Raw genomic sequence first — 13,603 nt, 5'->3', positions numbered from 1 at the left:
ACCACCCGGAGACCCCCGCCGGCCTCTTGTATTAATGCTGTGCAGAAAAAAAATATATGCTTTTATGCATGTCTCCATCTCTTTTGCGCCAGCCTTTAGATGTTGCAAAAATCTGGCGAGCTTTTATAGTACGATTCAGTTATCACTGCTTTGTGAATAGCGCTTACTGGCAAAAAACGACGGGTTCGCCATTTTTTGGCCCATGTATATACTATTTTTTTGTGTACCCTTGCAATTATTTTCTATGTATATTATTTTAACAGCATTTTGGTAAGTGGTATATGTATATTTTAATCCAGAAAACCTCATCGTTGATGAGAAATGCATTTCCAAAGAAAACAAACAAGAAACAAGGGCAGCTAAATTAGTGAAACAAATATATTAGACCCAAATGGGTCATACAGTAATAAACAGTGACAAACGTGCAAGTTTAATAGATTTAGTGCTCAGTGCACAGAAATAATGAAAGTAAATTACAACCTCTGGTAGGAATGTAGCTCTGAAGGAAAATTATGTTTTCCAAACATCAAGCATGGAAGCAACAAAAAGAACAAAGTGCAAAGCTACCAGGGGTGAAAAAAAAATAGTGTGGAGAAAAAAACTCAGAAAAAATGGAACAAAAAGAGGAGAAATCCCACTCATATTTAGAGGATCATCACAGGCATATACTGTAGGGATATGGTTCTTAATGTGTTTTGTTATCAGAAAGGAATACTACTGCAGAATATAAATGGTTACTGCAGTATGTAAAAAAAATTGTAATTCAAAAGAAACAAGATGGAGGGAAATATCCCCATCCTAGACGAAGATTGGAAAACAATCAACCATTTCTAATTTGGAGAGCCATAAAGGTAACACAATATAAAATGATTACTAGGACCCATTGGCATCTTGTCACAAATAGGGTCTCCTAGGGGAAATGCTACTCTGGTTACAAGGCTGGGCGGGAAACGCCATTTTAGCTTCTTCGCACCGCGCGGTGCACTATCGCATATAGCAGCCGCCATCTTAGGTGAACCCACAATTTTCACTGTAGCGCAACCCTCACTGTTTGGCAGGGAACTCGCTCTCTTGTGAACACTGCAATACATGTAGCCTCTGGCAAATGGTAAACTCGGCATACCCCAGGCTAGGCAAAACTCTTTCTGTAGTACACTGCACACGATGACAGTCCATACACGTGCTCTGCAGTTCATAGTCTGGCTACTGGCTAGTAGTACTCTGGGCTCTTCCCTGTGCAGTACTCTTGTCTCCCCTCTTGGCTGCCAGTATCGTGGATCCTATCAAGGGGTCCCTCTTAACTGCGTTAACCAGGCCACCCCCTAGGCATCCTGACTACCCGCCTCAGGTTTGACTAGAACAGCAATAGCCTTGTCTCCAGACCTATTCACCCTTTAGGGCAGTCTAGGGCGTGCTTTGCGAGGTCTTTCGTTCTCCTGACTACCCCTAGACTTCCCTCTTTCAGCAGCACTTGTTCTGGAAACATACTTTCAATCTTTCTGTTTTGCGTCGATGAAAGCCTGTCCTGATTATCTCAGCAGCGCCTCCAATTGTAACGGGTCTTCCCCCACCCAATCGCAAATAGGGTCTCCTAGGGGAAATGCTACTCTGGTTACAAGGAATAATAGAGTGGCGCACCTGCTGGGTTATAGGACTCCTGAGTCTCCCGCTTGATGGTATTATGGGGAAGGTCAGGACAGGCTTCTGGGGACATACCCAGTACGTACTCACGGTGACAGTGCCTCCATCTATTGCAGGCCCCAGGATATGGGGTGGAATCCCTGGAATAGAACGTCCCACTTAGGGATGAGATATTCCAGTCTCACAACCGCTTCTTTATAAATCAGGAACACTTTATTGTACCAACAGCATTCACTGGAACAGCATACACAGCAGTACAGGAACACGGTAACACAGCAGTACTTCTCAGGATGACCCTGGCCTTTCACTCCCAGTCAGGGCCCTGGAAGCAGGCCTAGCTCTTCCACTACCCCCTATCAGAGTAGTGGGAACAGTCTACCTGTACCAGCCTCTCCCAGGGGGAGGGCCTCAAGCCTGCCAGGTCCCTGACAGCTCGGTTAGGTAAGACTCAGCTCCTCTCAGGGTAGGAGCAACTGACTCAATACAGGAAATGCAGATCATTAAGACAGATACAACAAGAGCCCGCCCATGTCCCTTATTGGACACAGGCCTGACTGCACTGCTTTCTCTGCCTCACTGATCTGCAGTGAGTGGGGAGAACCCATCTTAACTCCTGGCAAACCTGCCCTTACCAGGGATTATTGCACAGAAGGAGGACAGAATAATAGCCCAAACCTACCAGGGCTATATATAAAATTACTAATTGTTGGAAGTGTCTTAGATCCAGACCCAGCAATGTTCAGTTTAGGCTGAGGCAATAGTATTAAAAAAAAACCTGTAAATTATTTTGCAGGGGATATTGCATGCAACAGTACTGTCGTTGCCAAAAAAATGATTATTACAAAATCAGAAATTAGAACACATTCCTAATGTAAACTGCTGAATTAACTCTGTGACATAATTCCACTAAAACAAGTAGTGTATTTCTATTTAAAAACATTTGAGGACTTTCTTAAATAATTGTAATAATGAAGCCTATTGTAAACATAAGTTCCCAGAACTGAACGACTTTAATGTCTTCTGTTATATTTGTTTAACTTTTGAACAAGACCTAAAGAAGTTTATTATAATATATTTCAACATTTTACAGTATGTTCTGTTACAAGATTTCTATTTTGTTAAATATTACAGTTGACTTTGTATTTGGTGTTTTTTGTTGTTAAATATACAATATATACAAATACCAGAAGAAAGCTTTGATGCATAGTTGAATAAGTGGGTAAGAATAGGGAACACAGAAATATGCTTATTTGTAAATTTGATGATGTCACTATATTCTCAGTTTCGTAAATAGAGTGTAGCTAGCAAATTCATATTATTTTCTTTTTCCTATAGGATGCTGGAGAAATGGTTCGGTCCTTTGTTGGAGGCTTAGAACTCATTGTTAGTTTACTAAAATCCGATAACAAAGAAGTTCTAGCAAGTGTTTGTGCAGCTATCACAAACATAGCCAAAGATGAAGAAAATTTAGCAGTTATAACAGATCATGGTGTCGTTCCTATGCTATCTGCACTAGCAAATACGGTATGTATTATATATGTAACTTCACTGCCTATGTAATAGACCAGGTTGTTTTAAAAGATTCACTGGAGTAAAGTTTGAAGAATATATTTAAAGAAGAACTAACAAAAAATGAAATTGGAGGGAGGTAACCTTATTTGTTTATTTGAGGAGGTAATTAGGGATTTAGACCAGGGTAATGCAGTTGATGTGGTCTACTTAGATTTTTCAAGCGTTTTTGATACGGTTCCACACAAGAGGTTGGTGTACAAAATAAAGCAAATTGGACTCAGTAATAATGTATGCACCTGGATTGAAAACTGGTTGAAGGATAGACAACAGAGGGTTGTCATAAATGGGACTTTTTCAAGTTGGGCTAAGGTCGTGAGGGGAGTACCTCAGGGATCGGTACTGGGCCCCCTGCTTTTTAACTTGTTTATTAATGACCTTGAGGTTGGCATCGAGAGCAAAGTCTCCATCTTTGCTGATGATACTAAATTGTGTAACGTAGTATAATCAGAGCAGGATGTAATTTCTCTCCAGAAGGACTTGGAGTGACTGGAAACGTGGGCAGGTAAATGGCAGATGAGGTTTAATACAGATAAATGTAAGGTTATGCATTTAGGATGCAAGAATAAACTGGCGACTTACACATTAAATGGGGATAAATTGGGGGAATCCTTGATGGAGAAGGATTTAGGCGTGCTTGTAGACAGCAGGCTTAGCAATAGTGCCCAAAGTCATGCAGTAGTGGCAAAGGCAAACAAGATCTTATCTTGCATTAAACGGGCAATGGATGGAAGGGAACTAAACATAATAATGCCCCTTTACAAAGCATTAGTGAGACCATACCTTGAGTATGGAGTACAGTACAATTTTGGGTGCCACTCCTTAGAAAATACATTCTGGAACTAGAGATAGTGCAGAGAAGAGCCACCAAATTAGTAAAGGGGATGGACAATCTATCTTATGAGGAGAGGCTAGCTAAATTAGATTTATTTACATTAGAAAAGAGGCGTCTAAGAGGGGATATGATAACTATATACAAATATATTCGGGGACAGTAGAGGGAGCTTTCAAATGAACTATTCATCCCAATGGCATTACACATGACTCTGGGGCACCCCTTTAGGTCAGAGGAAAGGAGATTTCACCCGCAACAAAGGAAAGGGTTCTTTACAGTAAGAAATAAAAGGGGTTTGCTGCACTCAACAATGAAAAAATACATACAGTTTACCGGTGCTGCTGGTTCAAGAAGTACCTGTCAGGTATATTCAAAGGCAATGCTCAGGAAAAGAAGGATCCAACGCTCTACGGTTTTCTAAATAAAGCTAATTTATTGTGCCACACTGTGTGGCGCAATAAATTAGCTTTATTTAGAAAACCGTAGAGCGTTGGATCCTTCTTTTCCTTCTTTACAGTAAGGGCAGTTAAAATGTGGAATTCATTACCCATGGAGACTGTGATGGCAGATACAACAGATTGGTTCAAAAAAAGGTTGGACATCTTTTTAGAAAGGAAAGGTATACAGGGATATACCAAATAAGTAAACATGGGAAGAATGTTGATCCAGGGATTAATCCGATTGCCAATTCTTGGAGTCAGGAAGGAATTTATTTTTCCCCTTAATGGGGTGTTTTGTTTGCCTTCCTCTGGATCAATAAGTAAGTATAGATATAGGATAAAGTATTTGCTGTCTAAATTTAGCATAGGTTGAACTTAATGGACGTATGTCTTTTTTTCAACCTCATCTACTATGTAACTATGTATCCATTAAGAACATCGCAGTCCGGGGGCGTGTCCAGGACGCCAACAGGAATGGCTGTGTAAGACAGGAGCTCCGTGGACCCTGATAACCAAATCTAACTAAAAGCGCCTTTCCCCCCAACCCCCAGACCCCCAAAATCCCAATAATAGCTGCCGGAACAAGCAGGGATGAGCACCAAACAAAAAACGCAACCCGCACACGGGGTTACGAAGTTCTTTTCCCCCTCACAGAAAAATGCTGAGGGGACCGGCAAATCACAAGATGGCGCCGGCACCTCAAACACACGAGGCACAAGGCCACAGGCCCAGGATCGCGATCGAGGGGAGGACTCGCCTAACCCTGAAGCTACCCTCACCCAAAGCATGATGAAAAACATGTTAGATAGCCTACACGTGTCCATCCAGAGCGATCTGCGGGCAGCGGTAACGGAACTGCGCCAAGAAATCACTGGCCTAACCGAACGCACGACCGCACTGGAAGTAAAAATGGGGGAAACACACCAGGCACAATCGGCCGCAGAGAACGAGATATTCAGGCTGGGACGGGAGATAAACAATCTAAAAGACACACTGGAGGATCACGAAAACCGTGATAGGAGGCAGAATATCAGGCTAAGAGGCATCCCTGAGTCTGTCCTCCCCGGCCAGCTGCAGGCATATCTCACTGACCTGTTCACATCTCTCTGCGCCGATCTGGAAGTAAAAGACCTGGAGATGGACCGGGCCCACCGCACCTTGGGACCGCGTTCAGATGACCCAAACAGGACAAGAGACGTCATAGCGCGTCTCCACCGGTACACGATCAAAGAAAAGATCATGCAGGCTAGCAGAGCAAAAGAGCCTATAACATTCCGGGACGACCATCTCCAGGTCTATAATGACCTGTCAAAAATAACGGTAGACAAGCGACGAGACCTCCAACCACTAACCAGACTAATGCGGGACCAGGGGATTAAATATAAGTGGGGCTTCCCATTTAAATTGATCGTGAACCGAAACGGGAAATTTCTCACAATCAGGCACCCCACAAAGATGACCCGCCTGGCCAAAGCTGTAGGCCTCGACCCCCCCCCCCGGCGTGGGACTCAGATACATCCGGGACCCAGAGCAGGGACGTCGACGAACCAACAGTGAGAGCATCGCAGCGCCTGGCAGACCAAAGGCTGCAACAAAGATAAAAAGCTCAGGACTTACCTTTGCTCCCGTGTTCCCAGTTGCGAGTTCAGCCCTAATCAGACCCTATCCTGCAGTGTCGACGACGGAGGCCCCGGAGACCCGAAGCCAGATGGATGGAATGGACGCAAGACGGGACTACAACGACCCCAAGGAACCAAGCACCCTTGAAGCAAGCCGTGCAGCCACCTTCGGAAGGATCCATCGGTTCCCGGGCTGGTAACAGAGGAGAGGCGGATAAAGATGGCCGCCGATGCGACCGGGATCTCCCCGACTCCCCGGATCAGCTACCGGGACCCAGCCTTCGGAGTGGGGGGTTTCGGTGGGCGTGTGGGGGGGGGGGAGGCTGGAGGGGGTTGCGCCTGTCCCCCCCCCATGTTGCGTTCCTTTTCGGCCGCCTCCCGGACCCCTCTCCTGCCCATAGGGGGGGGAGTCCTTGGAGGCCTAAGAGCGGAGGCTGCGGAGCTGATACCAGTGGAGGTAAAAGACCGAAAGACGGAGACTGTGAACTGATCCTCCCTGTAATCGTGAGTACAGCGCTCCGCAGGCCCCGAAACCAGAGCTCTTAAAGAGACAGGCGCCTGGCATGGTTTGACAGGCCTCCACGGCCAATGGACTGAGGGCTTACTATGAACACACTGTCGGCCTGCCTGCCACTACACCAGAGCACAGACATGTCAAGCATAACAATTGTTAACGGAGCTAGCCCCCCCTTGTGTTCCCGTGCTTCCCCCATGTCCCTGCTCCCTTCCCCTCCTCCCCCCCCTTCTCCCTCATACCCAATAAGAAGCTATACTCGATAGGGAGCCTACTTAATGTGTGAGGCTGGTGGACGCCGGGGCTGGATTGGGAGCCGCGGCGGGGCCCACCCCTTATGGCAAAACATACAGAATGACATGTTAAGACTCGCTGTGCTTGGAAGAACTATCAAAAATGTAATAAGCGCATATACTGCTCTGCCTACCTCACAGTGTGTAAAGAGGGAGAGGATATAATAAAGAGGATGTAGGCACCCTCTCCCCACCTATCCTCCCCCCTCCCTCCCTGCTTCTCCCCTCCCTCCCCCCCCCCCTCCCCTCTGCACATCCCCCCCCCCTCCTCCCCTCTCCCCCACTCCCCACCCCCCTCCCCTCTCCCCCACTCCCCCCCTTCCCCCCCCCTTCCCCCCTGCACATCCCCCCCCTCTCCCCTCCCCCCTCCCGCCCCCCCCTCCCCCCCTTACCTGAAGAGGCTGCATGCACCTCTGCCAATTACCAACTCCTCCCTTGAGCTGACCTGAATCAAAGTCCAGATTACACACAATGTTGTAAACATACGACACAAAAATCTAAGAGAGGGGACGCGGCCCCCAAAGCAGTGAAAAGGAAACCCCCCCCATCCTCCCCCACCCTTCTCCCCTCCCCACCCCCTGCCCCCCCTCTCCTTCCCCTCCCTCCCTCCCCCGTCCCTTCCCCTTCTCCTCCCCCCCACCGCCCCCCCCGCCCACCTTTCCTCCCCATTTTCCCCTCTCCTCCCCTCCTCCCTCCACTGCCCACCCTCCTTCACCATTCTGTCCCTCCCCCCCCTCCCATCCCCCCCTCCCCCCTCCCTCCTACCTCCCCTGCCCCCTCCCCCCCCCCCGGGCCCGCCCCCCCCTCCCCCCCACCCCACCGCACGCGACTCACAAGGTAGTATAAGCGCCCCGAGAAGTAAAAACGAGGCTTGGCGACAGAGCTTAAAGAGGGAGGCAAGAAAGTCTGCTCTACTTAACGCCTAAGGGCAACACTGATCGAGTACCCCTGGCGGGGACCCCGTCTTACGAGCTCGCAGGAACAAAATAGCTCGTCACTGCATGATAGGGAAATGAAAATGTTATACATTAATAGTTGTTACAGTGTTTAAGATACCCAAGGGTACTGAAATGGTTCAGTATGGTTGTTTATTTCAGAGCCCAACATTGAGAACCAATTTCACAAGGTTCCTGAACACGGTTTACCCATCTCTCCTACACGTCTTTAGTCCCCCCGAGGACTTCCCCACTCCCCCCCCCCCCCTCCCTCCCCTACCAACCCTGTTCCCGTCCAAAGTTTTATAGGATAGACTGTAGAATTAGAACAAAAGGGTTGAGAGGGGCAAGGCGCATCACATCAGCAACAAAAGGTCCGGACCTCCCTGTTGCGCACAAGCCACTGTTGCACCGGACCCACCCCAGTAGGGCACGTATTGCCCAAATGCCGGTCACATTGAGACCTGGCAGCAACATGTTGGGACCCGACAGGGCCCAAATTCTATCTCTTCTTTATCTGCTGGTTCTGTCCCAGCAGATCTATCCCCCCCCCCCCCCCTCTCTCTCCTCACCCCTCCCCCCTCCTTGGCAGGCCTTACCCTCCCTCCAAACGAAGTTTAAAAAGCCCCCACCCGGCCCCTAGGGAAAACAAAAAGCAAGCTACAACAAACCCCCAACAACCACACGCAAGACCCCTCCCAGTGGGAAGGAGGAGGTCCCAAGACCCCACACAGCAAAAAACAAACAACCCACAATGACGACTACGGCCCCCATTAAGGTTCGATCATTGAACGTCAAAGGGTTACAAAATAATAGAAAGCGCAGACTAGCCTTACAGGACTTAAAAAAATCAGGAGGAGACATCATATTCCTGCAGGAGACCCACTTCACATCACAAGACCCCCCAAATTTATTCAAAAAAGTGTTCCCAACATGCTTTTTTGCATCATTTAGTAGTAAAAAGAGGGGTGTAGCTGTCCTGATCAGGCAGGGCACCCCATTTAATCATACCAAAATGACAGAGGACCCAGAGGGTAGATTCCTAGTGGTATATGGCTCTCTAGCGGGCTCGGCTATTGCTCTGATCAATGTATACGCACCAAACGAGAACCAAACGGAATTCTTACAATCAGTTCTCGAGGGCGTCGACCCAGGATATCTGTCGTCGATGATAGTGGGAGGAGACCTAAACATGGTCTTAAATCCCACCGAGGACAGATCAACTACAAAGGGTCCCCCCCGTACAACCCACTCCCAAATCACAGGGAAAAGGTTCAGGGATATCCTAAGCGAGTTCTCCCTTGTGGATACTTGGAGATCCCAACATCAGGGCCAGCGAGACTACACCTTTTACTCAGCACCCCACCAGACCTACTCCCGGATTGACTATTTCTTGGTCACCAAAAACGTGATGGCGGCAACCATTGAATCAGACATTGGCTCAATCACGTGGTCCGACCATGCCCCAATCACCCTGACGCTCTCAATACCCTTTGAGAAAACGACAAATTATTCTTGGAGACTGAACGATTCCCTATTAAACCATCCCGAAATAGAGAGGGAAATAAGAACCTCACTTAAGGACTATTTCCTTCTCAACACAGGAACAGTCTCCTCTCCAGCAATCCTGTGGGAAGCCCATAAGGCAGCTATCAGAGGGAAATTCATTTCCATCGGATCCCACAGGAAAAAAGCCCGCCAAACCCTAATCAAGGAACTAACGGACAATATTAAAACAATAGAACAGGCCCACAAAACCAACCCCTCGAAAAAACTATACAAAACTTTATTAACAGCCAGAACAAAACTTACTGTAAGCAAACTCAGCTGGAGGATGTTGAAAAGGCCCTCAAATGGACCAATCAACAATACTATGACAAGGGTAACAAGGCCAACAGGCTCTTGGCAAGCAAATTAAGAGGGGTACAAAAAAGATCACAAATAACGGCGATCAAGAGTAGGTCTGGTGAGATTCAATATAGCGATAACAAAATCGCAACAGAATTTACAAATTATTATACCGCTCTTTATAACTTAAGATCCAAAAATGGGCGACCGGAGCCAATAGCTCCAGAACTCATTAAGCAATACCTAGACAAATGTCACCTCCCCACACTAACAGAGGAGGAAAACACAGTCCTCAATTCCAAAATTACAAAAGAGGAACTGGAAGAGGCGGTCAAAATGCTGAAGGTCACAAAGTCTCCTGGCCCTGACGGGTTCACCAACGTCTATTACAAAAGGTTCTTGCCCATTCTTTCCACGCATCTCCTAAACACCTTTAACCACTTTATGGAAGGGAACCAAATCCCTCAATCAATGTCTCTCGCCAACCTAGCTATAATACATAAAGAAGGTAGAGACCCGATGCAATGTGGAAGCTATCGCCCAATCTCCCTACTTAATTGTGATCTCAAATTATATAGTAAAATATTGGCAAATCGATTGAACCCCATCTTACCGAGACTAATCAACATAGACCAAGTAGGATTTGTCGCAGGCAGACAAGCTTCAGACAACACTCGGAAGATAATCGATATTATCGATCATGTCCACCTCACAGGGACCAAAGCACTACTGTTAAGCCTAGACGCAGAGAAGGCGTTCGATAGAATAAACTGGCAATTCCTGGACCAAACTATGCGAAAATTTGGCTTCAAAGACGCATATCTAGAGGGGGTCCGTAGATTATATCAAAACCCGTCAGCCTCAATAAAATTACCAGGGGGCAATAACCAGAGATTCGAGATTACCAACAGAACTCGACAGGGATGCCCCCTATCTCCTCTCCTTTTTGCACTTACAATAGAGCCACTGGCCTCGGCTATAAGACTCAATAGAGACATCCAAGGAATAGAAATTGGAGACAGGCAGCACAAAATATCCCTATTCGCAGACGATGTCATCCTAACCCTTACCAATCCTCAAATCTCCCTCCCCAATCTACAAAAAGAACTCCGAGACTTTGGAAAAATCTCTGGATATAAAATAAATACTGATAAGTCAGAAGCCCTGAATCTAAGCCTGCCAGAGCCAGAGGTGCAACTCCTCAAACTAAATTTTAACTACCGTTGGAGCTCCTCCTGTATCAAATATTTGGGAGTCAAGATATCGAGGACCTACCAAACATTGTACCAACATAACTATCCGGCGTTGTTCCAAAAAATAAAGCAAGACTTAGAGAAATGGGGAGGATACCAAATATCATGGATCGGGAGGATGATCTCAGTTAAAATGAATATTCTCCCCAGATTGTTATACTATTTCCAGACCCTCCCGGTCCACATCCCTGGCTCAGAATTGAAAAACATCCAAAAAATAATCTTCCAATTTATTTGGCAGGGTAAAAAACCCAGAGTCCCGAGAACGGTCCTCCTGGCTCCAAGGAGGAGGGGAGGAATGGGTGTCCCGGACATCACAAAGTACTACCTAGCCGCCCAATTGCGACAGGTGGTAGTCTGGAACGCGAGCCCACACCAATACGGCTGGCTAGACATAGAGACACAATATGCCGGGACGCCTTCACTGCCGGCCTGCCTTTGGTCACTGAGTAGAGAGGACATGCAGAATAGCAAATTCAAATTAGGCCCTATGAGACACACCTGGGAGACCTGGGCGAAATGCAAACTCAAATTCAAGCTCACCACACCCTAATATCAACTAATACTAATTCACAAAAATCCAAAATTTCCTCCTGGATGTGAGCCCAGGCAATTCGACCAATTCAAAACCAAAAACATCAGGGCGATAGCCGACCTCCTGAGCTTTGGGAAGTTCCTGAGCTATCAAAATCTGCAAACTAGATATGAAATGGTAGGATTAAATGTCTTTAAATACCTACAAATTCGGCACTTTATCCAAACATTGTCCCCAACGTTGGAATTTCCCCCTCTCACCGGATTCGAGCGGCTATGCAGAGTAGCAGGCCACCAACGAGGTCTAATAACACAAATTTGTATAGAGCTGGAAAGGGCCACAGATCCCCCCCTACATGATTATATGCAGCATTGGGCTGCAGAATTGGATATAGTTATAGACCGAGAGGACTGGGAAAGTATTTGGGAAAATGCTCCAGGAACTTCCATATGTACTACAATCAAAGAAAATATATATAAAATACTGTTCCGCTGGTATCTTACTCCAGTTAGAATAAATCAAATCTACCCACTGGCATCCGACCTATGTTGGAGAGGCTGCGGTCAAAAGGGGGACATGGCCCACATATGGTGGTCATGTCCGGAAATTCAGAAATTCTGGGAAACAACACAAAAACTAATAGAAGAGGTCACAGACCTCACAATACCTATTGATCCGCTGACCTACTTGTTTGCCAGGCCCTTAGATTACCTGGACCGGCCAACGAGAAAATTAGTCTCCTTCATCCTAACGGCGGCTAGATGTGCGGTGGCTGCGGCCTGGAAGAAGGTGTCTCCTCCCTCAAAACAAATAATAATACAAAGAGTACAAACAGTAAAGGACATGGAAAGACTGTCAGCCTTTCTGAAAAGGTCTTCCTCCACATTTAATAAAACCTGGGACCCATGGGAAACCCATATGGCTCTTTTACGCCGAACTCACCCATAATAACTCAGAAGTACATAAAATGCCACGACACAGCCAAGAGCCGACAAGGAGTAGGGGAGCACGACCTGTCTCGGTCGTACTCCTTCCCCCCCCACCCCCCCCCCCTCCCCTCCCCATCCCCTCCCCATCCCTTTTTCTTTTTCTACACTCACGCCACCCCGATGGACCAACTAAGGCCAGGGGGGACGTTGAGCCTTTCTTCTTTTCCCTTCAGTTAAAAAAGGAAAAAAGATGTATTAGGCCCATACTCTGCACCTCTGTATTTTCAACACTCTGTAATAATATGACTGCCTAATAAAAAAAAAATTAAAAAAAAAAAAAAAAAAGAACATCGCAGTCCATTATTTTTATAAAAAAAGGATTTGTTCTACTGTGAATATACCGTATCTTTGTTATAAGCAGATTTATTGTATTTTTAATATGTTTTATAACTGTATCAAGTTATATCAGATGTATAGCCATGTGACACAACAGATATTTCCTTTCCTAATTCTTCTTTTGCGGTCTCATGTCCCTTCCAACCAGATAAATATACTAGCATTGTTCTCCCTGACACTCTATCTTTAATAATGTTTGCTACCCTACAGGGGGTAAAAAGGCCAAAGCTAACCATATTAAGAAATTGCTTTATGAAACCTCTCTATGGGCCCTAATAAATAAACTCCAAAAATTCAGTTTTGGTTCTGCACTAAAAATCTACTGTAGTTTCCCCAAACAACTCATAGGGAATTTTGCCTTCTTCCATAAAATTACTTAATCATGTTTTACAAGGAGAAAAAAATGTGAAAAAAAGAGTTTGCGTTTTCCCCCCTTTTTCTATGTGTGGTCTGTATTGATGATGACAGAAATATATTGATTAGCAATAGATACCTGGCATATTCCATAAAGAACAACTTTTTCTTAATCTCTTAACAACTGCAGTGATCATAGAGGCATGCACAATATCTTCATGACTGCTATAGTAACCAAGGTTTTAATGGCCTTGCCCACTTCACACTACACTAACTACCTACTGTATCTATTGCAGCCAAAGAGATTAGCAAATCATGGCTATGCAAACCCGCACCTCCATCCTATGGGACTTAACCTCCTGTTCTGGGACACCCAGCCAAATTGCCCAACCCTTAAATCGCCACGATATCCAACACCCACCCCATATAAGAACGAGGTGTA

General features: G+C 46.1%; 1 protein-coding gene across 3 annotated transcripts in view; it reads left to right on the top strand.

Moving 5' to 3' along the window:
• ODAD2 (outer dynein arm docking complex subunit 2) overlaps positions 1-13,603 on the top strand; it is a 273,021-nt gene that overhangs the window by 199,632 nt on the left and 59,786 nt on the right. For all 3 annotated transcript variants that reach the window (XM_075587666.1, XM_075587667.1, XM_075587665.1), the window contains one exon: positions 2,977-3,165. In XM_075587666.1, coding sequence (XP_075443781.1) covers positions 2,977-3,165 — 189 coding nt within the window. The remainder of the gene's footprint in view (positions 1-2,976; positions 3,166-13,603) is intronic.

Source organism: Ascaphus truei, chromosome 2 (genome assembly GCF_040206685.1).
Source record: "Ascaphus truei isolate aAscTru1 chromosome 2, aAscTru1.hap1, whole genome shotgun sequence".
In the NCBI taxonomy this organism is placed as follows: domain Eukaryota; kingdom Metazoa; phylum Chordata; class Amphibia; order Anura; family Ascaphidae; genus Ascaphus; species Ascaphus truei.
This window is presented reverse-complemented; position numbering and strand designations above follow the sequence as displayed.